At 38.8% G+C, this 22,552-nt stretch overlaps 1 protein-coding gene across 5 annotated transcripts; it reads right to left on the minus strand.

Moving 5' to 3' along the window:
* Window positions 1–1,929: 1,929 nt before the first annotated feature.
* On the minus strand, window positions 1,930–20,543 carry itga6a (integrin, alpha 6a). 5 transcript variants are annotated; one of them, XM_086266935.1, is made up of 26 exons: window positions 20,300–20,543; window positions 12,544–12,668; window positions 12,344–12,423; window positions 11,995–12,256; window positions 11,745–11,876; window positions 10,596–10,806; window positions 10,190–10,383; window positions 10,012–10,106; window positions 9,336–9,463; window positions 9,160–9,249; window positions 9,013–9,074; window positions 8,771–8,937; window positions 8,321–8,461; window positions 8,108–8,226; window positions 7,661–7,823; window positions 6,388–6,474; window positions 6,217–6,296; window positions 6,045–6,119; window positions 5,851–5,953; window positions 5,182–5,358; window positions 4,965–5,060; window positions 4,779–4,889; window positions 4,585–4,677; window positions 4,361–4,489; window positions 3,292–3,415; window positions 2,656–2,786 (listed from the first exon to the last, which is right to left on the minus strand). In XM_086266935.1, exons 1-25 carry the CDS (start codon window positions 20,485–20,487, stop codon window positions 3,308–3,310), a joined length of 3,216 nt encoding a protein of 1,071 aa, XP_086123061.1. In that variant the 5' UTR covers window positions 20,488–20,543; the 3' UTR covers window positions 2,656–2,786; window positions 3,292–3,307. The 5 variants fall into 5 exon arrangements, with proteins under 5 accessions (XP_086123060.1, XP_086123059.1, XP_086123063.1 ...); XM_086266936.1 differs by having other exon boundaries at window positions 2,661–2,786; window positions 3,288–3,415; XM_086266934.1 differs by lacking the exon at window positions 3,292–3,415 and having other exon boundaries at window positions 1,930–2,786; window positions 4,965–5,057.
* Window positions 20,544–22,552: the final 2,009 nt, after the last annotated feature.

The following is a 22,552-nucleotide window of genomic DNA, read 5'->3' on the forward strand; positions in this document are numbered from 1 at the left end:
AGAAGAAACTTGTTCTGGATCCCAAACAAGAAAAAAAGTTTTTTATAACTATAATAAAAACTTTCAAGAAATTATTACTAGCTGAAAAGTAAACAATTACTGTAAATCTTAGTTTTAGCATCGGTTATTACAATATTACAACTGATGAGACTTTGATGATTATCGAGACTCTGAATGCCTTCAAGACTGAAAGTCAACTGCTTTCAAAGATTTCTGTTTTTAAGGTATTACCTGTACTGATTTTCCTAAATCTTGTCTCTGACATATGCAAATTAAAAACACCCAAACTAATAAAAACTAAAGACTTTCAAACAATGACAGCTAAACTGAAGCAAGGAAACCCACCGTGGAATCAAACCAAAATGAAACTGAATTTTAAAAACAAAAAAAACCAATTAAATTTATTTTTAAAAAGCAAGTTAAAAAAAAAAAGCTTTCTATCAATTTCTACTCCTGTGTAGTGAAGCTGGGCTCACCACAATAAGAGCCCCAAAACACATTTCATTGAAAATCTGGAGTAACTAGTGATTTCACTGGACTTTTTACACTTTGCAAAGCCATACATTTCTGATGATGATCATAGCCAAGCTAAGATTTCAGTTTTCATTTGCTGGTTATTTTTTTAAAAATGCAGACAAATTGTGCTGGAAGCCTCTTAACTCTTCAGTTTACAGCTTTTATTAAGAGGAAGTGATTCTGCCAGTAGAGTCCAAGTTTTAGTGCCATAAATAGTTGTTTGTTATGTTTTATGTAATTACTCATTTACATTCTGCCTGACTGGGCTGGAAGAGTCGGGCAGAATGGGTCTGGAAGTAATAAATAAATAAATAATGCAAATGAAGAAAATATAATACAAATCAAAACTCATGTATGCAAAATAATATTTAATAAAAAAAATTTTAATGGCTAGAAACTCGATTTTCAAAAATGAGAGTTTTCTAACAACTGCTTCATGGTTCAGACTTTAAAGGGTAAAATTTATATTTATCAGCCATTAAAAATGCTCATACGGATAGATCAGCAGATAACTAATACTGGCTGCTAAATCAGTCGGGCTCTTATCGTCAGCAAAGAGTTTTCAGATCTTGTGCTGAACAATAATTTATAATACCATTATTTATAGAACACTTTTTAAAACATACTAAGTTCTTCATGTTGTGATATCTCCAAACACAGTACATATAAATGCATGTTCTAACATAAAAGCAGTGGCAGTGGTAGTTTTGCAGGTTTTACTACGTTTAGTAGTAAAACCTGCAAAACCTGCAAATGAATTAATCGTTAATTGTTCAGTAACAGGTTTAAAACTTTGCTTTTTGCTAAATCATACAGGTAGGGTTGGATCGGGTGACCCTGAATTCTCTCTTAGTTATCCTCCATTAGGTGTAGGCTCCTGTGGGATTCCCATAATGCATTGAGTATTTCTTTTTCAGACACCTTTCTTACTCACCATGTGTTTATACACCTCCATTGAATCACTACTTATTATTAATCTGCGGTTCTCTTCCACAGCATGTCTTTATCCCGTCTTCCTTCCATCACCCCAACCACCCCTGGCCGCCCCTCCCCGAGCCTGGTTCTGCTGTTAAAGGGGAGTTTTTCCTTCCCACTGTCACCAAAGCGCTTGCTCATATGGCATCATATGATTGTTGGGGTTTTCCCCGTTGTATTAGTGTGGGGTCTACTTTACAGTATAAAGCGCCTTGAGGTGATTGTTGTTGTAATTTGGCAGTGCATAAATAAGATTGAATTGAATCAGATACTTCATGTGTTTGGATTTCTGACTATCTGAAAACTCGCTATTAGAAAGGAGTTTGTTACAGCTGAATGTGAAATAACTTTATAAAGATAACTGACTTCAGTCCTGCTTTCATGTCAGATATGTTCATGACAAGAAAATTCAACAGGAAAAGATTTTCTTTAAGCATTTTTATTTTACTTGGAAAAAACTTTTTTTTAAGGCATTTTGAATTAAAGCGTTTCACTTGATTTTCACCGTCTTCGCTTTGAATTCCCCACAGAGACCAAAAAGTGAGGCTCGTAGTACAGTAGATGGAGTTCATATGTGAGAACCAAGGTGAGCTAATGTGAGCAGAGAGGAAAAATGGAGCTGCTCTCACATTAGACTCGCACAGTTATTTTCAAATATCTATTGTTTGTGACAAGACAATGTACCTAAATGTACCTAAATGTCATTTCAAAGAAGAAAAAACAGAAAATTTACATACTTACCATTCACAGAAAAAAAACCTCATTTACATTCATATTACAGTGACTGGCTGTACCTTCTGTGAACAGACCTCAGGCCTCCAGTGAGACAGTACAACTTTAAAAACAGCAGTAAACTTTGCCCATTGTTATTTGGCTTCAGACATGAGTGAATAAAACTTTGGTTGCTTGATTTGATTTCTTTTTTTCAACAAAAAAAAAAGTATAAATATAAAATGCGCAGACATATTCAAATATATACAACGATTAGAAAAAAATAGTTCATAGGCTATACAGTGTAAAAAGCATTATCTGCATTTAGCAATAAAAAAAACTATATCTGAGCAACATGTTAATGAAATTATTAATTAAGATCAGTTTTGTCTTTGTTCAAACATCTGAGCAGAAAAAGGTCATGAGTAACTTTCATTGTCGATCCAAGTCGTCATCCACTGCTTTTTTTCAAAAGGATCATGTTTCACTTTTCCATCTTTGTGCTCAAGAGTTTCCTTTCTTATCCGCACTGCGTGGTAACGAGGGACGCTGTCGTTTTCTTTGGAGCGTTTGAAGAATCCACACTAGGAAAGAGAAATTTTAAAGAAAACACAATGCATTAATAACTTTAAAAAAAATGTATCAGCAATATTCCCACAGTCTGTAAAGGAGCTGTGCAGAAATGCTGAGGAAGCATGCTCAGTGGCAACAGAGCATGCTTGCAACCTTGACTTTTGCAGCAGAACAGGTGCAGGGATGTCAGGAAAAGCGCCTGCAGAAGCACTAGGGGAAACCAGTAAGTCTACTGGCGAGAAAATGCATTACTCTTGAAAAATCCACAGAACCATATTGCACAAAGAGCTTATTAATAAAAAAATATATATACATTTATTTTCTTATGTAGACGAAAAATATCTCTCTTCAGCATGTCTATTTCACTCAATTTAGGAGCAAAGTGACTTTTTCCCCACAAATAACACGTGCAATATGAGTCTGATTTGAATTTTCCTTCAACAAGTCAGCAGAATTTGCTTAAAAGCAAGTTCATTAGTCACTGCAGTAACCACACGCCATGCTGACTTTACCCACGTTCAGAGAGCATATATCAGTCCTCAGCACTGAGTTTGTCTTTTTCAGATGGCTGAATGTTGATCTCTGCCTTCTGATATGCAGCATTGTACTGGTCTTTAGATGGTCTCCTGAAGAAACCACACTGAGGAGGAGCAAGGGTGGTGAAGTGTTACAAACGTGTCCAGCAGGAGCAAACATACATTTTTAAAGCAAATACTTCCTCCGGAGTCCAGTGTTGATGTGCAGATGTTATATGACAAATAACAAACGTGTAGAAAATATTAAACTTCGGGTTATGATTTACACCTTCTTAAAACTGTGTTGTGGCGAGTTTTATTATCAGTTATATGTCCAGGTTTTGGTATGACCCACCCAGACCCTGAGTGAGTTTACCCAACAGTGTATTTTAGTCACCAAATAACAGATTTATATGGATGGAAACTTTTAATGCAAATCTAACAATAAACTATCATTTAGAGCTGACAAGCTCTCCAGTGCAGAGCTCTTTGCCATAATTAAAGAGTGAATTTTCATTTTTACACTTCACCTTCTGTAAAGTGAAAAAAGGGGGAAAGTTTTTATTAATGGAGCCGGTTGGCAGATTTTATTACAGCTGACCAGAGCTAGGCTGGCAACTAATGTCAAGGCACCGAAATACTTGTTTTGAAAGCCATGTGTCTTGGTCCCATAGGGACTAAGTAAAGCGCCATACAAATACAGGCCATGTTTCCACACAAATGTCTGCAAAGGCAGACTGCATGGCTAGGTGCTTGACTTTATAATCCTGTGGGGATTGGACTGAAAACACTCGAATTCAAAGAATAAGAGGTGGGGCCCAACACTTTTGTCCATATAGTGTATCGATATCTCATATACTCACAATAAAACCAAACCGAGAAAGGCAATCAGAGCATAAAAATCTAGCAAAAAAGGTGAAAATGTTATTTTTAAGTATCTTTAGCTTTATTTTCAGGCTTCATTTACCTTTTCTAGTTGGCTAATTTTCACGAGGGGTTCTCTAAATTCATGTTCTTTTCTCATATCCATGTCCATTGTGTAACTGTAGGTGTGACATCCATGTTCTCACCTTCCACAGCAGATAAACCAGTAGAATCAAAATCAAGAGTCCTATGAAAACTGCCACCAGGATGATCCACCAGGGAACTCCTCCCTGATACTTAGCTGCTTCATCGTCAGGAGACACGTTCACATTCACCTGGAAAAAAACATAAAAGGGAGGAAATCCGAGAGACTGAGTTGGGACCGACACAGCAATAAGGTTAATGTCGTTATGCAGCTTGAATTGCTTACATTTGTGTTTTGATTGGTCAGTATGACGTTTTCCCTCTGAGTATCAAATTCAAGTGTGGCTTTTACTGACAAGGTTGAACTAGGGGCATACTCCTGTGTGCAAAAAACAACAATTATTAATGAAGCAAAATCATGAGATTTGATTTATCTCACATGAAGAGACATGTGAAAACAATAAAAATGCTGTTTATTACCTCAATAAAGGTTGAGTTCCACAGACGGGATCTCAATACGACTACTGTACCATCGAGCCCCTGCAGGGGGCACTTGAACACCACACATTTTTCCATCCCATCTTCACAGGACTAGTAGGCAAATACACAGTTAAACATCATATAAACACTTTTATTAAACTGTGCATGTGCATTTATATCACTTACAAAAACTCTCTTCTTGTCCTTCAGCGAAGACGTTTTTCCACCAGTTTTTCTTTCTTCTTTCATAATTTCTCGTTTTGTTCGATGCACAGAGGACTGCTGAAAGAACATCTCGTTAATTCAACACAGAATCAAACAGGGCAGGCGTGTCATAATGGCCCATTCATCAGTGGTCTAATTTCAGCTGTAACACATGAAGCTGAACGCTTAAATATGCTACCTGAGCAATATTCAGAGGGTTGATCTCAGTTTTAGGGGAGCAATGGATTTTCTCTGGTCCTTCAGAAGTGATGCTCATCAGGTACAGAAGCCATTTCCCATTTTTTTGAATTTTGGGCCAAAAAATGTTTAGTGAGGTTTCGAAAGAAGGCTTCAAGTGCTTCCACGAGTTGTTTATCTGGAGGAGAAATTAACAGGAAACAACTCTGCAATTTCACATAAACATTGCAACCACTTTATTAGGTACACGTTGCTAGCGCTGGGTTGAATCTCCCTTAACCTGAACTGTCTTAAATCTACATATTATAGCTTGAACAAGGTGCTGGAAATATTCAACACTGAGATTTTGGTCCATATTGACGTGATATCTGATATCTGAATCCCCCGTTTCATCACATCCCAATGATGCTCTATTGGCCTGAGTTCTGGTAACTTTGGAGGCCATTTGAGTACAATCACCTCATTGTCATGTTCAAGAAACCAGTTTGAGAGGGTATGAGCTTTGTGACACTGTGATCATGAAGGTATGGACGTGGTCAGCAACAATACTCGCATGTAAGTACCTAATTATATATTTGCATTAACAAACAGGTATACCCAATAAAGTGACCAGTAAGTTTTATGAAAACAATATTAATATTAAAAAAATAGGTGAAATGTATGAACTTACAGTGAAAGTAAAGTTAATCGAACTTCCAATTTCTTCTTCTGACTTCATTGCACTTTCTCCTCTCACAACACCTCCAAAAAACACCTGGGTAGGATTAGCTTCCCTGATGACAACAAGCGAGAAGGTTGGAGGTCCTGTATAGGTATAAAGGTGAAGTCAAACAAGTCAAGGAATCTCTGCGAGAACAAACTTACCCAGAGACAGACAAAGGCCATTCAATGATCACTTTACACTTTACTTTTACATGGATTGCTTCTTGGTAGCTGGTCCTAAACGAAAAGGATAGTAATATTAATAACAATAACACATTCCAGTTTGAAAGTGTGCAGCACATAACAGAAAGCGAATCTCAGCATCTTTACTTACGTATTCAGCTGCAGGTCGATCTCAATCTCAGTGGTGTCTAAAGTCACATGCGCAGCACTCAGGATGACTTTAAAGGTAACCTTGTGAAAAAGTAGTAGCATTTCTTACATATGAATTACAACAGCCAAGTGTCTTAGAAAGCATTAGCGCAGGAGCGTGACATTTCTGTACCTTTGAGTTTCTCTTAAAAGGATTTCCCAGCTCACATTCTGCTTGAGAGCTGTTTACATTTGCATCACAGGTGATCAGGTTTTCCATCTAGAAAAGAACACATCGGAAAACGTGTGTAATATATCCAAGTATTTACTTTATGACGCGGTCATAAGCTGTATATAAAAGATGGATGTAGCCACTAGGCTTTAGAAAAGGTAAAGCCCCTTAAACCTGCAATTTTCCAAAGGGCCAACAGGGGGCGACTCTCTTGTTGATGATGTAGAACTGTACTTGAGCTTAGCTGCTAGCATGCAAACTATTACAAACGCTAAAGAACATGCACAAAGATATGGAAGCCCGTTTCCGCCACTAAATAAAAATAAAAAAGCTAGTATCCATAACTCGAAATTTCGAGTTACTTTTGTCAAAATTTCGAGTTAGCTCTGCCAATCAAAGATATACGTGAATGAGGTCGCTTTCTTGTTACCCAGAAGCATATGGCGCAGAGGAACGCGCACTCAAAAACGGATCCCAACAAATTGGCGCTTTCGCAAGTACGTTTGCTGATAGTAACACCATGTGATTCAGCTAATAACACAGGGATTTCATCATTTGTGAAGCCAGGCTGAAAACACTCAGCAATCTGTGTATTCACGGCTGGATGTAATACCAGTAGCTTAGCTGTAGCATTTGTAGCTGAGGGCTTCAGCTTCTGGGTAACAAGGAAATGACATCATTCACGTAGATTACTGATTGGCAGCGCTAACTCGAAATTTCGAGTTGCTTTTCTCAAAATTTTGAGTTAATAAATCGAAATTTCGAGAAAATAACTCGGAATTTTGAGAAAATAACTCGGAATTTCGAGAAAATAACTCGAAATTTTGAGTTATGGATCCTTTTTTTTTTTAGTGGCGGAAACGGGCTTCCATACAAAGAAGGCCAAGCTTTTAAACCCGTAACAGTCCCATTACGTTGTTTTTTATATGCCAGAAGAGTGGAACAAGCAGTCACTGTCATGGATTCAATCAGTCAGAGATTTGTGTTTAATTATCTGAATACTGGATTTTCCTCTTGCCAGGCCCACCTCTCTCATCATCATCATCCATATACTGTGTATTCATACCTCCTGCATATTAAACAGCGGAAATGCTCCAGGTATTTTAAGCCACAGTGGAAGTCATTTTTTAGTATTTTGATTAATGCTTTTAGGGCTTGAATCAATTGCAGGTAAAGGACTTTAAATTTTGTAACTTTCTTACAATACAACAAAGTAATTTTACAGTCGACTTACTGTTGTTTGATCGGTGCGGACTCCAGAATATGACATGGTATTTGGGAAGGTCCCCACCAGCTTTGCCTCATAAGCATCGTCACCATTCATGTTGCTTACTGTCACCAACACAGCCAAGTCCTTCCTCTGGGATTTCACAATAAACTCTGGGATGCCGTTCTTGCTGCAGACACACAGTCATGACCAGTGATGAAAAAAACAAAAACAAAGAAAACATGCTTCTTCAGTGATAACAATCGTGTAGCAAACTGTGTATGTTGTGCAATCAGCATGTCTGAGCTTAAGTAGGGTTGGTGGCCCAGTGAGACTCAACCATTCACTTTGATGTGTGTCATCCAAAAGGCCAAAGCATGAAAAAGCAGTGTGGGTTTTAAAGTCCAACTGGTCCCATTACAAAACTCAATCAATGCTACTTTATATTACTACAGTCTGAGAATGAGTTTTAACCTCTTATTTAACGGGGGGTACTCCTCTTTGTTGGCTTCTTTGTAGTGTAGACTATAATTCATCTTTAGGTTACTTTTGCAAATATGATCGCTTCCACATCCTTCTTTTAGAAAGTTCACCTGAAACAACAGGAAATGACGACAAATATACAAATGTTACATAACAAACTCGACACAATGAGTTTTAGTGTTTACATTTAGAAGTTGCCTTTACCTCAGAAATGATTTTGCTCGGTTGAGTGGCGTCTAAAATGGGAATCATGCGAGGGAGGCCATTGATTGATTCCTCTTGTTTTGTACTTATATCTGCCGACACCTCAATGGGAATGCTACGCATCTTGTCCTTGATGTTATCCTTCGTGAATCACAAAAAAAGGCTTTTAATGCATTTATTATTATGATTTACTGTTACTGTCTCTGTTTTAATATATACTATTACAGTTTTGATTTATATAATTTCACTATTCATTTATTATAAATGACCTCAAAGTTAGCACTACATATGTTCATGCACGGTCATTTTTCGAATACTGACATCTCCAAGAAATTGTTATTACTATCGTCAACGTCCATGTCTTCATTTTTTTAATAATTTCTCCAGTTTAAAGTTGAGAGAGGCTTCTAGCTTGTTCTCAGTGATGTAGCTGTGTGACACTTGATTTACCTTAAGTCTGGCTAATAGTTTGATACACTTTTGCTGATTTTGCTCTTTGAGTTTTAAGGTGCCGTTGAACTGGTATTCTAGTTCAGAGCTGGAGTCGTTTAAGAACATCGCTCTGGAAGTCAGTCCTCTCCTGTGAGCTCTGTCCACCTCCACAGAATAGCTAACAGCTGCAGTGTTGAAGTAAAATGTTAGAAAAAAATAAATTTGAAAATGGAAAAATAATGTAATAAATTTTTACATACTAAGCTTTGGATTATAAGATGCAGGATTAGCTTTGTAGGAAAAGCATGCCATCACAGTGAAACTATGGACAGAAAACAGATATTGTTAGGAAAAAGAAAGTTTTCACTCTGAAGTCTATTTGAATATAATAATATAAGAACACCTACCAAACATGGTCCCCACACGTCTTATTTGTAAGACTTATTTCATTTGGAGACACTTTGACAACACTGTTGAGGCTAATGACTGGCCTTGTTCTAAAAGAAAGATGGTTAAATAAAACTGTGATTGAGGTCAGTAGGACTTTAACTAAATTTAAACTAACGGTTAAGGCCACAGTTACCTGTAAATCATAGCTGAATCTGACAGAGAGCCTATAGCCAAGTCTGGATAAGAGTTACCATCCAGGTCCATGTTTCCTGCAAGAGAATAGCCGAAAAATCGAATGTTGTGGTCTTTCCCTGAAAGGATCTGGAAAATAAAGATGGAACTGAAATTAAGCGAGGAAAAGAAACACGGTAAAGACAAAGTTGTCCCAATGAGGTTTTTTAAATTAGCAGCTAAACTAGCTGAAGATTTTACTTTACCTTAGTATGTCTGAGTTTAAGAGCAAGAAGAAATATTAATAATGAGAAAATGCTGTAGCACAGGCTTTCTATCTCTTGATCCCAAGTCTGAAAAAAATTTCAGATGCAAAATCCTGTTTTTCCAAGACTGTTAAGGCTCACTATTAGGGGTAGCCGTGTATTTTTCTTATTATTATTTTTTTAAAAACTGTACCAAACCGATGTTTCTTAAGTCCAGCAGTTATGGAGAAACACTTTTATTCATTTGGAGCCGTTATTAGGTTCATCAGGAATATGCTGGTGGAAAAAAAAAGTCATTTTGAACTTTGGCAGCTAGCTTTAGAGGTTTATCACTAGCAACATGGTTCTGCAACAGCATAAACCAGACTTCATGAAAGCATTCAGACTGTAACAAAACACTGATGTAATATAATTTTCTAAACAAATATCCACCTGTGCAGGGGTCGTTTTGATCCCCTGTGCAGAGCCGTGATAAATGTAGACTTTTCCTGTCCCAGAATCTTCCTGCGGAGCTCCAATCGCAATGTCTGTATGAGGAAAAAACACAATTTATGTGACTGCAAATGACAAAGACAAGACAAACACAGCGTAAAAAGGTCAGCTTAATCACCTTTATATGAGTCTTGATTGATGTCGCCGATGTTCTCTACTGCCACGCCAAACATCGAGTCTTTGGTCCCTATTAGACGGACAGGAGTGTTTCCTTCCCAAACTCCTGCATTGTTGATGTAAACATAAACAGCTCCCCCAATGTCTTCACCCTTCATGTAGAACTGAGGGGCTCCTATTACTATGTCTTGCCACCTAGTATCACATAGAGTGAAAAAACAAAAAACGCTATTAAAAGTACTTAAAAACGGAAAATATTTTTTTAAATGAAGTGATATTAAAGAAAGTTGTGTAAATCTGAAATTTATGTGTTTTATACTCTTTTGTGACTTGTTAAGTTTGGATCGAGTCTACTCTTCTGAACAATCTAATAAATGTACCCAAAGGCAGTCAGAAATGTTACACACCCATCGTTATTCAGGTCCACTACAGCCACGTCGTATCCAAAGCAGGATCCCAGACCCGGACCATGCAGAATGTACTCCGTTGAGAGGTTTCCTGCTACCATGTCCTGCTTGAACAGGACTACAGCTCCGCTGTGATTGGCCCTGGGCGCTCCAGCCACCACTGTCAGCTTACCCCTAGTGGTGATGTGGTGTCCCGAATCAAGGGAGAATCCTAAAGTGTGTTAAATGAAGTAGGTTTATAGTGCTGTGCAAAAGTGTTGAGCTACCTCTCATTGCTTTATATTTTGCGAGAAAAATGGAAAGTAGGTGCAGCAGTTTATTGACACATACACAAAAATACATGGAAATATAGTATCTAAGGCCGAAACATGTGAGTCTGAACATCTAACAAACTTGAAAGTCAGTGCTTGGTATGACCAGCTTTACTCTTCAAAGCTCTCTGACACAAGCTTTCTTGTAATTTCTCTAATTCGTCTTCAGAAATAGTTCTCCAGGCTTCTTGAAGGACAATCAAAGCTCTTCTTTCGATGTTGGCCTGAGCAGGTTTGAGGGACATGCTTGCTTGGTAAGCCTAATTTTGTACTTTTATACAATGTCTGTGAAGGTTCTCAGTCATCCAGGTCATCGTAGTCAAAGGAGCTTGCAAGAAAAGTGTCTGGACTTCTTGAAGTTGCTTGAAGACGTTTCACCTCTCATCCGAGAAGCTTCTTCAGTTCTAAGGTCAAATGGCGGAGAGTCCCACATTTAAACCCAGTGGGAGTTTCCCCCCAAAGTGGGACAAAGGACCCCCTGACCCCCTTTATACAATGATATGAAAACCAAAGTTTTTACAGGTCTCTCTGAAGTCCTCTGAAAAACTAAGTACACCCCAGAATTCAGTAGTTTGTAAAATCACGTGTAGCAGCAATAATAACTTGATGAATATCTTCATGTATGCATAATCATCCAGGTAAGGAAATCCCAGAAAGTTACTTCTGTTTATCTGGATATTTCCGTATGACCATATTGGTCTTTACATCTTTTTAAAGGAATTTTGGCTCACTCTTTTTTACATTATTGTTTTAGCTCATTCACGTTTGCTTGAGGAAATTAATGAACTAACATCAAACAAGTGACGGAAAAAAAAATATCTGTGGGTGTTCAACTCACCGAGGTAGCTGTTTGCAGGTACAGGCACAAAATCAGGGTTCCTGACTTTTTCATTCCCAACTTCATATGGGCCGTCATCAAATATTCCCATGTCCAGAAAAGTACTGTTATTCTGCTCCAGTCGCGCTATCCCTAGATTTAAGAGCACAAAGTGATGAGAAAAATTAGGATTAAAAAATGAGATTCATGTACAAAAATTAAATCCTCTAATGAAGATAAACAGCATATAAAGACACAATCACATAGTGACCTCTCCAGTTGTAAGCTCCCACTGCTCCAAAAACCATGTAATGGTAGTCATTGGTGAAAGTAGCTGCCAGTCCTTGCTGGCATGTTCCAAACATTGCGTGGCCTTCAGGTCTGCCATCGCAGAATTTCCATTCACCTCCATCCTCAGAAGACTGAGGGTCAATGGTTAGGTCCTGACTCAGAATATAACAACGTCCGGGGATGTGATGAGTCTCCTCTGGAGTATTCACATTCAAACGCCTCTGATAGCGATGAGCACATGTCTGAAGAAAAAGATACGAGTAAGACCTTTACTGAACCAGGGCACGAGGATCCACAGAACGATGGTTTTAATACTTAGTTTGACTCACCACAATCTTCCCCCCAGGTCCCTGACTCTTCACTGACACCCCCATCCACTGATTCTCTTTATTCTCAAGTCTCAGATCCGCTGAAAATTTGCCAACAGACATAATTGAACATTTTACTTGGAAAGCTTGGTTTCTACAAATTGTCAAAATTACAAAGGCAGTGGATTTTGTTTAGGTAGGTATGCAGGCAGAGTTCTCACCATTATCATCAAATTTGATACGCTCACAATTACTAGACTGGGTGACTTCACATTTATACAGGCCTCCAGTGATATTGGCTTTTTGGTTTTGCAAAGACCGGGCTCTGGGTGCACCAATCAGTACCCTAAAAAACACACAAAAAACAAGACAGAAATATATTTAATCCAAAACTTATTTCATAAAAAGTTTGGGAACTGTTGCTTTAGTTACCTTTGCTGGGATACCATTCAACAAAGCCACAGCTTGTAGAATTTCACACACATATAAAAACATATAAAAACATCAACAGTGATAATGAAGGGAAACAACAAATGAGTGCAATACTGATGGTTAAAGGACAGCTGTCATCATTTTGGCCCTGCTGGGGCTCCTCAAGTGCTAGTATGCCTATCTCTGAGGCTAATTTATGGCTCCACTTCCACAATTCTGAGTAAATTCCCTTCTGCCTCACTCAGTTCTCTGTCATACCTTTCATGATCGCTATTAGTACAATGGGTGACATGATCTAACAACCCCGCTTTAGGTGACTATCAGATATGCAGAATGCCGGTTAACAAAAGCTTGACTATGAGAAATTATTTGTTAAAATAATGTTTTAATGCTCAGATGTGTTTGCTTCATTTTAAAATTCGTAAAATAAAAAGAACTTTCACCAGAAAGCCAGACAAAAATGAAAACAATATCATTACATCATATCCTTCTGGGATCAAGCAGCACCAGACGTCCACTACCAGGAGCAGAAGATCAAAAAGAAATAACAATTGACAATTGAAAAGCATGTTTCTTTAAGCTACAATACTACAATACAATTCTTAAACTGTTTACAATAAAATAAAACATCAAAACATTTTTGTTTTCTTGGCTCTCAGGAGCATCTTTTATTTTTTAGGAACAAAAATTAGAGAAGTTCCAAATATGGCAATAAACTAGTGTTTTCACACCCTGCAGAGGGCAAGGGGGAACTCAACCAGACTATTGCTTTTCAGTATTGTGGTTGTTGCTCTCTTCTAAACACACTTCCCTTTGAAACCCCGCACTGTCGCAGAGACTCACACATCTTTTAACATCTCAGAAAGAGATTCTGTGTTTTATATGTTTTCAGCAGCCGGTACGATGACATACGCAGCACCAACACACAGGTCACTGGGGTTCAACAGACTGTCTTTTTACAGATTGATTTAAGAAACACAGACAAATGCATGAACAAATAGTTTTCAAAAACCCAGCCTGTTTCTGCCAAAAATTATGTGCAGACCAGGTTATTTTACAGGACTATGAAATAGTAAGACTGGGTGTGATTATGCTGATTATACACCTACATTTGCACTTAAATATATCTGAATATTTTTATGTTTTTCTTTCGAGCTTTTACTGAACATGAATCATGGTCCCTCCTGTGCAGTGCAGTGTGCAACGGTCACATTTTACGCGTTTTTTAACATGTTTTACAGTTATTTCAGGAAGAAAGTGAAAGGGTCTAAAAACATGAAATTTCTATGAATTAACTGTACAAAATACACTGATATACAGCGCTTCTCATAAAGTACATTTTACTACTTGGCTTGAAAATGTAATTGTTAACACTTTTTAAAAACGTTTTTAGGATTCATTCAGCAGCTTCAAATACAGTTGCAGTGCATCTGCAATTAGATACTGTATCTGGGTATGAAATGCAGTGAGCACCTGCTTTGTGTGACTTTTTACACAGTGTCAGAGTCAAGTAAATGTGCAAGGAAGTGAGGGAGAAAAACCACAAGCAGTCTTGATCAGATAGAGTGGGGTTGAACCACTTCCTGCACTAAAAGTAACACTGAGCACACAACTGAGATGGCCTGTTAAAAATAAAAGGAAATAAAGGTTATTACTTGTGATCAAGTAAAATCACATCATATATAACAGTATGCCATATAAGTTTTAACAAATACTATCACCTCATCCACAGACTGAAGAAGTTGGTTGGATGAAGCGTTTCTCCCCCTTAAAACGCTACGTCAACTTTCAGGGATTTCCTTAGCTGGATGATTGAGCATGCATCAAGACTCAACCACAACTCTTCCCTCCACTCAGTGTTGTGGTACTTGCACAGGTCAAAGACACAGTGGATGATATTATTGTTATCATTTAGACAAATAGATAAAATCTTAACATAAATCACAGCTCTTAACAGAAAATTGTGACACTTGCCATTTGATACAGATGTCTGATATTCAGGCTTGATTGATTTTAAACTTTAACACACTGTAACTGTGTGCCAGTGAACAGAACACATCAGACTACAGGATGTGAGTCACTGGGGACCAGTTGGCACCAAAACAATAGTTTGACGCATTTTACACTAACAGTCATCTAAACACTTCACATGTTAGCTGACCATCAAGCTTACAATGAAGGAATTTGTTTTAAGGAATGAAAGGAAATCCTCTCTTTCTTCCTCACTGCAGCTGACTCTGACCCACCTATTGATCTGTAGGGTCGGCCCCGCTGCGTTTCATTTGCTCAACACGGACCCTCCTAACCGAGCCGTTAAACATCCTCTCAAACAAAGCCCGGCGACATGCAAATATTAAAAAGGAATCTTTACAGTTTGTTACAGTTTGGGATTATGGGTAAATGATAAAACTAAGAAATATCAAAGTTATTTTAAATGCATGTTCATTCAATAAATCTTAAAAGCAGCTGGACGTTGGTGTGTTTGCCACTGTGTTTGTGAGCTCTTTAAGCAACACTCTGCAGCTGCTGTAACATAAGATAAGAGATAACACTTTCTTTTCATTGCACAGTCATACTTGGTTCAATGAAATTGGAAACGGTCACATGTTGGACCTAAGCACAACTAAAACACACAAAACACAACACAGTAGACCATAAAGTGGGTTTTTTTTAAAAGTGCAAAAAAAGGTATGACTTAATAAATAAAAGAATAAATGTAATGTTAAAAGTTTTCCCCTACTTGTTCCTTTGTGGTATGTTTTATTTCCTGCCCTGTTCAGATCTAAACTATATTTAGTATATTAGAAAAACCTGCCTTCTTTTTATCGGCCATCTGATACCTGTGGTTGCAAAGGACCGCCAGCTTCTCTGCCAGTCTGCTCAGTCACTCATTTCTGGCCACGCTGATGAAATCATTAACTCCCTTTTGTAAACAAAGGTCATTTTAAGTGTTAGAAATAAGGAATATGAAGGGAATGCTCGTTGACTGATGACCTGTAGTTGTCAGGATCAACCCCTCACTTTGCTTTGTTTGTTTTTCCATCTGAAATATAATTTCAGTCATAAAGACATTTTTAACAGAATATCAACATATCTAGTGCCTATGGAAGCCCATTTTCAAGATCCATCATTCCTATGTTCCTGTAGCACATCATGTTATTTAATTCAACTGTATCACCTTAAAAAGCTAATTATGTTGGCACAGCTGAAAACTGATGATTAAAGAAGCAACAACGTAGTTAGCTGAGTATCTGTCAGTCTTGGTGCATGTGATGATATTGCCAACAGAACTTTCTTCTGAAGATGTGCATAAAAAGCTCTAACCAGAATAGAAACAGAAGTGGGAGGCCTTTGTGTACAACCAAGAAAGAAAACAAGTACATCGATCTAAACTGAGAAAGCATCCTCAGCTCGCAGCTTTAATGAATGGCTCCTGTAAAATAAAGACCCCCAACAGTGACAGTGAGGAGGTGACGAGAATGTAGGCAGAGCTGCAAAGAAAAAGCCTAATCTGAGAGTGGACAGTAAAAAGACACTAATACCGAACAGATGAGGATAGACTCAGTACAAAAAACATATTGAGCAACATGTGAGAATTTGCACGGTCCAATTTGTAAACTGCCAAAAACACAGCCTAATCAACGAAACGGGGACCACACATGCTGATATTAGCATCATGGATGTGCATGTGTATGTAAGTAACAAGAAATGAAGAAAGAGTGTGAAAGTTTGTTCGTTTTTTCTGGGCTACTGAGGAAAAATGTAACCATGTCAGATGTAAAATGTCCCACTCAGAGTCATCATGTGGGGTGTCTTTCACTGCGGCGTAAATGCATAGTGGCGGGTGTTGGCTTTCACAGTGATCTCACTGGTCTCTGTTAACAGATGTGCTCCAATGCCTTCACAGCTGTGCACTCAAAGCAAGAAGAAACTCACAGCTGTTCCAACTGTTTCAGTTTACACATCGCACACTGATTGTTGCTGACCTGTGATTGGCTGACACACATCACAGAATCGTGTCAACTTTAAGTAAAGATTAAAGTTTTTAGAGGATTTTCGGGGGGTCTGTTTATTGACCACTTATCTGTTATCTTGACACTAGCCAGACATTGGTGTGAAGTTTGACTGGAGTATCTCCACTGATGATTCACTGATGCGTTTAATCTATCGGGTTACATGTGCACAGATGGCCGTGCATGCCCAGTCTGGTTTCATTGAGAGAATGTTAAAACCATCTTTAACATATTACTCATGAAAGAGGCATCAAAATGCCAAATAGCAACTTTTTGCAATACTTTCAGTGACTTATGGAAATGAGAGTCTACTTTGCTTTAAATATCTCTTTAGAAATCAAACAAAAACAAAACACCTTATGACTATACTTAACCAACGCGATGGTTTCCTGATTATTAAATTCACCAGCACTTTAATCATCAGAAGAGTCAAAAAAATGTGTTTTTTTAGCTGAAATTCAGCCTGTGTAGGTTTGGCATGAGAGGAGTTACATCTACCGCTCATCAGGGCAGAGGGCCTAAAAAAGAGCCAGTGAAGTCCAGCATTCCTCTCGTCACATATGATTTATCATAATCAGACTGATGCACAGTAAGTAGTGATAGCCAGCAGAGATTTGCAGCTGCCGGCGATTGTCATGACACGTTTTCGTAAAAAATCGGGAGCGACGGATGTTGGACAGCGTGACGCATCCCTGACTTGCGGTTTCGCCGGCTCAGAGGTCCTCAGAGCTTTAGGTCACGCAGAGCTGTTCTGCTGTTCTGCTGAGCTTCCTCTTGTCTCGTCTGACTGATTATCTCAGGGTCACACAAGGATCTAGAGCTAAGATCATGACTGAGCTGCTGTTTATTACGTCATTACTGTCCTTTTATTATTTCCGTACAGCTACACTTTCTCAGTGTCTCAGTGTCTGAAGTTTCAACCAAGAAGAGCTGAAGAATGTGAGCTCATTGTAACTAGGGCTCCAATTAATGAGTCACTTCAGTGCTTGTACGTTTTGTCAACTAAAACAACAAAGTAATTATTTAAGTCAGTTTTTAAATAAAACCATATAAAACCACATAAAACCATAAACATATCTTTCTTTTATATGATCAGGAGGACTCATTCTTACTCTGTGGAGTTATCTTCTTCTTTTCAGGGGTCTCCCACAGTGGACTGTCTACCTCCATCTCACCTTATTCCTAGCCTCCTCCAGTGTCACACCAACCCATGCATGTCCTCATCTGTCTTCAGCCAACAATAGCACAATTTCCACTAACATCTTGCTGGTCAGCTGCACAAGTGACAGCTGTTGTTACTCAGGCTTTGATTGATCCAACATGGAAATTTTACAGATGATGCGTATCTTTGAGTTTACACAGCATGTCCTTCCTGGCACAACCCTCCCCTTTTATGGGCACTGGTAGTACACTGGTTTGTGGCCCCCTGTGGTTGGGGGTGTGGCTGGTTAAGTAATGCTAAATCAAATATTAATTAGCTCACATGTGGAAAAAAAAAAGTGGTTCCTGCAAAGAAGAAGTTGTTTGAGTGGTTCAAGTGGTTATGCTTGCTTTATCTCTGACTTATCAGAGGAGTTCAACATGCCGACTCAAACTTCGGTATGAAAACATGAATTTGGATCATTTTTAGTTTTAAACAAGTTTTTTAAAGATTTCTGAAATATTTGTGTCTTCTAGTTTTTACGAGAGCTGGTCTAATACATTTCTTTAGCAGTGCATATTTTCTATGGCATTATTTAAACATGTAAACTGTTTTGAAGGGAGTTCTCTTGAATACACAAAACAGCTCATGAAACCAAGTTACTTGAAGCTCCATAAACCTTGTTGTGAGTACTGTTTTCTTTTTTTTTTTTTTTTACTGCAAACTATATCTGACAAGCATATGAAAACGTGCAGCTTGCTGCCCTTACAGCTCAACCAAGCGAGGCGGTTATGTTTACATCCTGTAATAAGCACAGGCCTCTTGTCAGGTAGATGTGCGCTTACTTCTGCACAGCTGTTGAGCTTGGTGATTAGGAAGAAAACATTTCCTATATGAAAATGCTCACATCACTCAGCTTTCCCTATAAGCTTTTATTTTTTGTCTAAACAACAGTCCAAAACCTGAAATATTCAGGTTCCTTTCACATAAAAAAAGATGCTCTGGTTTTTCCTCCCCTAAATAAGGTTTGCTTCCTCACTGAGCAGGATGTAAAAGAGGCACGCTCCCCAGACTTTTACAGGCTGAAAACAAACTCTCAAGCCAGTGTCACATTTCAAGGCTCTATTTGCCCGACAAATATGACATCAGTTTCATGACTTTTCCCTCCCTTTAGACTTGCCAAGCCAGACAAATGTTAAAGTTCCTCTTTTCAGTTTGAATGCTTCTTTGTGAACAAAGAAATGTTTGTGAAAAAGCGATCTGAAAAATCCAGCTTTAAAAACTTCACTTCAACATGACCTGTCTTGGCACGGTGGTCAAAACAGCAGTTAGATTAAATTACACAATTTAAGAGTAATCTCTGCCGTCTTTGAGGAATCTCTTGGGTTTTTTGTAAACGTGTTATCAGGGCTTCTCATCCCTGATCTCTTTTTCTCAACATGCTGCTGCAGGGTCCCGTGAGTGCCAGCATTTTTATACACCACACCCTCTTCTCAACACTGAGGAGGCAGGATGATCAGGGTCACTACACCGCTGTCGATTCTGCCCCTTCTGCACTGCTCAAACAAAACTCACTGACATGTGAGTGAGGCTGCATTAGTCAGCATGTTCTGATTTCTCTTCTTAATTGTCTCACAAGAGCAAAAATCTAATCTAATCTAAAAACTGCCAGGATCGTGCAGAACGCCAGCAAACAAAGCTGATAACAGGAAACCTAGAAGATTAAAAGACAAGAGAATAATGAAAGCCACATTATTATAGCATCTTGAATGGAAATTTTTTGGCAGTTTGTAATCGGTGAATGAAATGTCAGGAATAATAGCTTCGATCCTTTTTATGTACATTGAAAAATCCACTCGTTTGCAAAGCAATCCTGAGACCCTTTTATTTCCTATTACCTCTCTCCTCGCAGTGCTGCCTCGGTTTGACCCTGCAGGCACATTTGCATGACACTACAAGCATTGTAAATTCACTTGTTATCCTTTGGCTGTTTCCCTACTTCATATTCAAAGTATCAGCGGGGAAACTGCTGATATCACCGAGAATTGAAACAAAACGTGTGAGAAACCCTGTGGGGTTTGGGGAAAACTGGGTAAAAAAAAAAAAGATAAAGTTAAAGGACATTGTATTAGAAAGTTGCTCTAACGCACGACTGTAACACGTGAGAGGGTTAAAGAGTTATTTTCTCTCATTATTTAAAGTTTAAACAGAAAGTAGGTAGAGTGTAAGCCAGTCAGTCCTCACAGCACTTCCAGTCACATTTGAATTTCTGCGCTGATGCCACCTGACAGAAAAGTCCCTAAACTTGCTTGTTAAATTAACCTGTGCGCTCAGGTGCTCCAAGGAGCTCAGACAGCTCTACAGACGTGAACATCTGGAGACATCACTCACATGACTTTGTCCGGGTTGAGCTGCCGGTGCATGGCCAGAGAAAAGCCGAACAGGCTCCCAGGCTCTCCGTCTTTCCTGAGGACATGATCGGTGTCCAGGTTAAAGCCGAGCACAAAAGTTGCCTCCAGGACATAAACGAAGAATAAAAGTGCAGCGTGAGCAGCAGAGCGTCCTCCCTGCGGCAGCATTGCAGCGTCGTACAGATCTGCCCAACCGTCCCAAAATTAGGCTCCTCTCTGCTCTGTCAATTGATGACTGAAAGCTGCCTCTGTTTGAACCCCACCGGGTTAGGGTGGTACTCCACGGCGCCACCTCTGGCCATGATGGCGGAGTGTGTCACTGAATCACTTATCAGTGTCATAATTACACGTTAGAAACTGAATATCTTTTAGTCTCAGCTGAAATAAGCAGGTTTACAGTTTTTTACAGACGCTAGGACACATTTCTCAATATCTTAGGTCACGTTTGCAAAACTCCTCACACAGTGAGCACAACAGAAGTCTATGTGGGCCAAACTGAGGACCAGTTATCATTGTTTTGGCACAAAATGCATTCAATGACTGCATCTCTCAAATTTCATGAATTATCTTCTCACTCAGACACAACAACTGCCAAAAATCTTTGTACGTACAGGACATTTTGCATGTGCTTACATACTGTTTTCAAAACTGTTAAACTTATGGCCAAAACAATAACACAATGCAAAACTTGAAAAGACAGCAAAATCCAACAGCAATATTTTATTGAAACATATTTCCAATCTAAAAATGCAGTTTAACCAGCCACAGCTGATTCTCATTGTAGATGAACATCTACACAGGTGTTACTCCTTCAATTTTTCAACTCCTTCAATTCTGGCATGCCAGAAGATTCTTTCCTAGGTGTGTTGCCCAAGATGACATGAGATGTGATGTGGATGAGAACCTGTGGCCAAATGGAGAAGACCGAGTAGAATAGCATTACTATTGTATGTGTATCAGTGGATGGTGTGTATACAAATTCTTGTATTTTGGGATTACTTAGTGCAAAAAAATAAAAATACATAAACAAATATTAACGAATTCTGCATGATGTCTGATTCATTCCAGTAACATATATTGAAATTATAAACAGAGATGTGTCCTTGTTTTACACAAGAAAACACTGTGTAATGCTACATGTTGTTAGTGTTTTTTAGGTCATTGTTTTGTGGGTGACAAAGTGTGTTTGTCGGCTGTCAACCTTTGCTAGTGTTCTGGAAGAATGAGTTTATTTGAGACCTGAATAAAGTGTTTTGGTAGTTGTAGTGCATTTTGAATGTGAAATGAACTGCTTTGCCAAGCTGACGGTCAGTTAGGAGGATTGTGTGAAGTGTTTTGCAAAAGTGACCTAAGTATTGAGAAATGTGTCCTAGCGTCTGTAAAAAACTGTAAAAAGACAGCTCTCAGATTAAACGCACTGATGCAGGTTGTGCTGAATGGACGCACGTAAACAGCAAATGTTTGCATCAGGTGGACAAATAAAGCCTCCAAATTCAGCCAGACAACAGAGACGAGATGCTGCAGGTCACTATATAGCTATACTACCTTAAAATTGCCATTGTTAGCATCTATCACAAAAAATCTTGTATTCAATCGTCTAAGAAAATCATAATTAAATATTTATTTGGGCTGTCATTAGCAGCACCTGCTCTGCCTCGTGTTCATAAATAACTAATTAGTAAAATCAGCAGTCATTCCTGTCCGAAGCTCCTCTGTCTGCTTCTGGTCATGTTTTAACTCTTATTGAAGTATCGCAGAGTACTCTCTCTGGAGACGAGGAAATGATAAAGGAGTCTCACAAACAGCTGAGCAGAAGCTGCTGAGTCCCTGAAAATTGTCATTTGATTCGTTTTGTGTCACATCTTCCAAAATCAGGAGCATTAAACAGATCCATTGTTCTGTCTGCTCTCTTCTCCCGCTGCATCAGCTGCTGTTCGCCGGTGCGGGTGTGAAGTTTGAACCGCACTGGGCCACAATTACACAGCAGAAGACGACACAATGTGGGCATTGTTGAAACTAGAAAGCCCAGTGCCCAGTTTGTGTGTGTGTGTGTGTGTGTGTGTGTGTGTGTGTGTGTGTGTGTGTGTGTGTGTTGTCGGGCGGGGGTTGTGTGAGGGGGTTGGGGTCTGCGTCAGGGTCTTAGCCACATTCCTAATGTGGCAAGAGATTGGGGGGTTCTAGTGTAAGATATGTGAAAGGCATCTCTGTTGGTGGGTTCGGTCACAGATGCGTC

Source organism: Aulonocara sp. 'chitande type north' Nkhata Bay, linkage group LG16 (assembly GCF_057382095.1).
Source record: "Aulonocara sp. 'chitande type north' Nkhata Bay isolate Kocher_YH1m ecotype deep benthic linkage group LG16, A_spYH_male_GT1.1, whole genome shotgun sequence".
Taxonomy (NCBI): domain Eukaryota; kingdom Metazoa; phylum Chordata; class Actinopteri; order Cichliformes; family Cichlidae; genus Aulonocara; species Aulonocara sp. 'chitande type north' Nkhata Bay.

Excerpts from the sequence above, each read along its gene's own strand:
- itga6a (XM_086266933.1), bottom strand. The coding sequence starts at position 20,487 with ATGCTGCCGCAGGGAGGACGCTCTGCTGCTCACGCTGCACTTTTATTC. Across the intron at positions 10,384-10,595 it reads GTGGACCTGAATAACGATGG|GTGGCAAGACATAGTAATAG; the intron begins GTGTGTAACATT and ends ATGTGATACTAG. Across the intron at positions 6,297-6,387 it reads CTTTTAAGAGAAACTCAAAG|GTTACCTTTAAAGTCATCCT; the intron begins GTACAGAAATGT and ends CTTTTTCACAAG.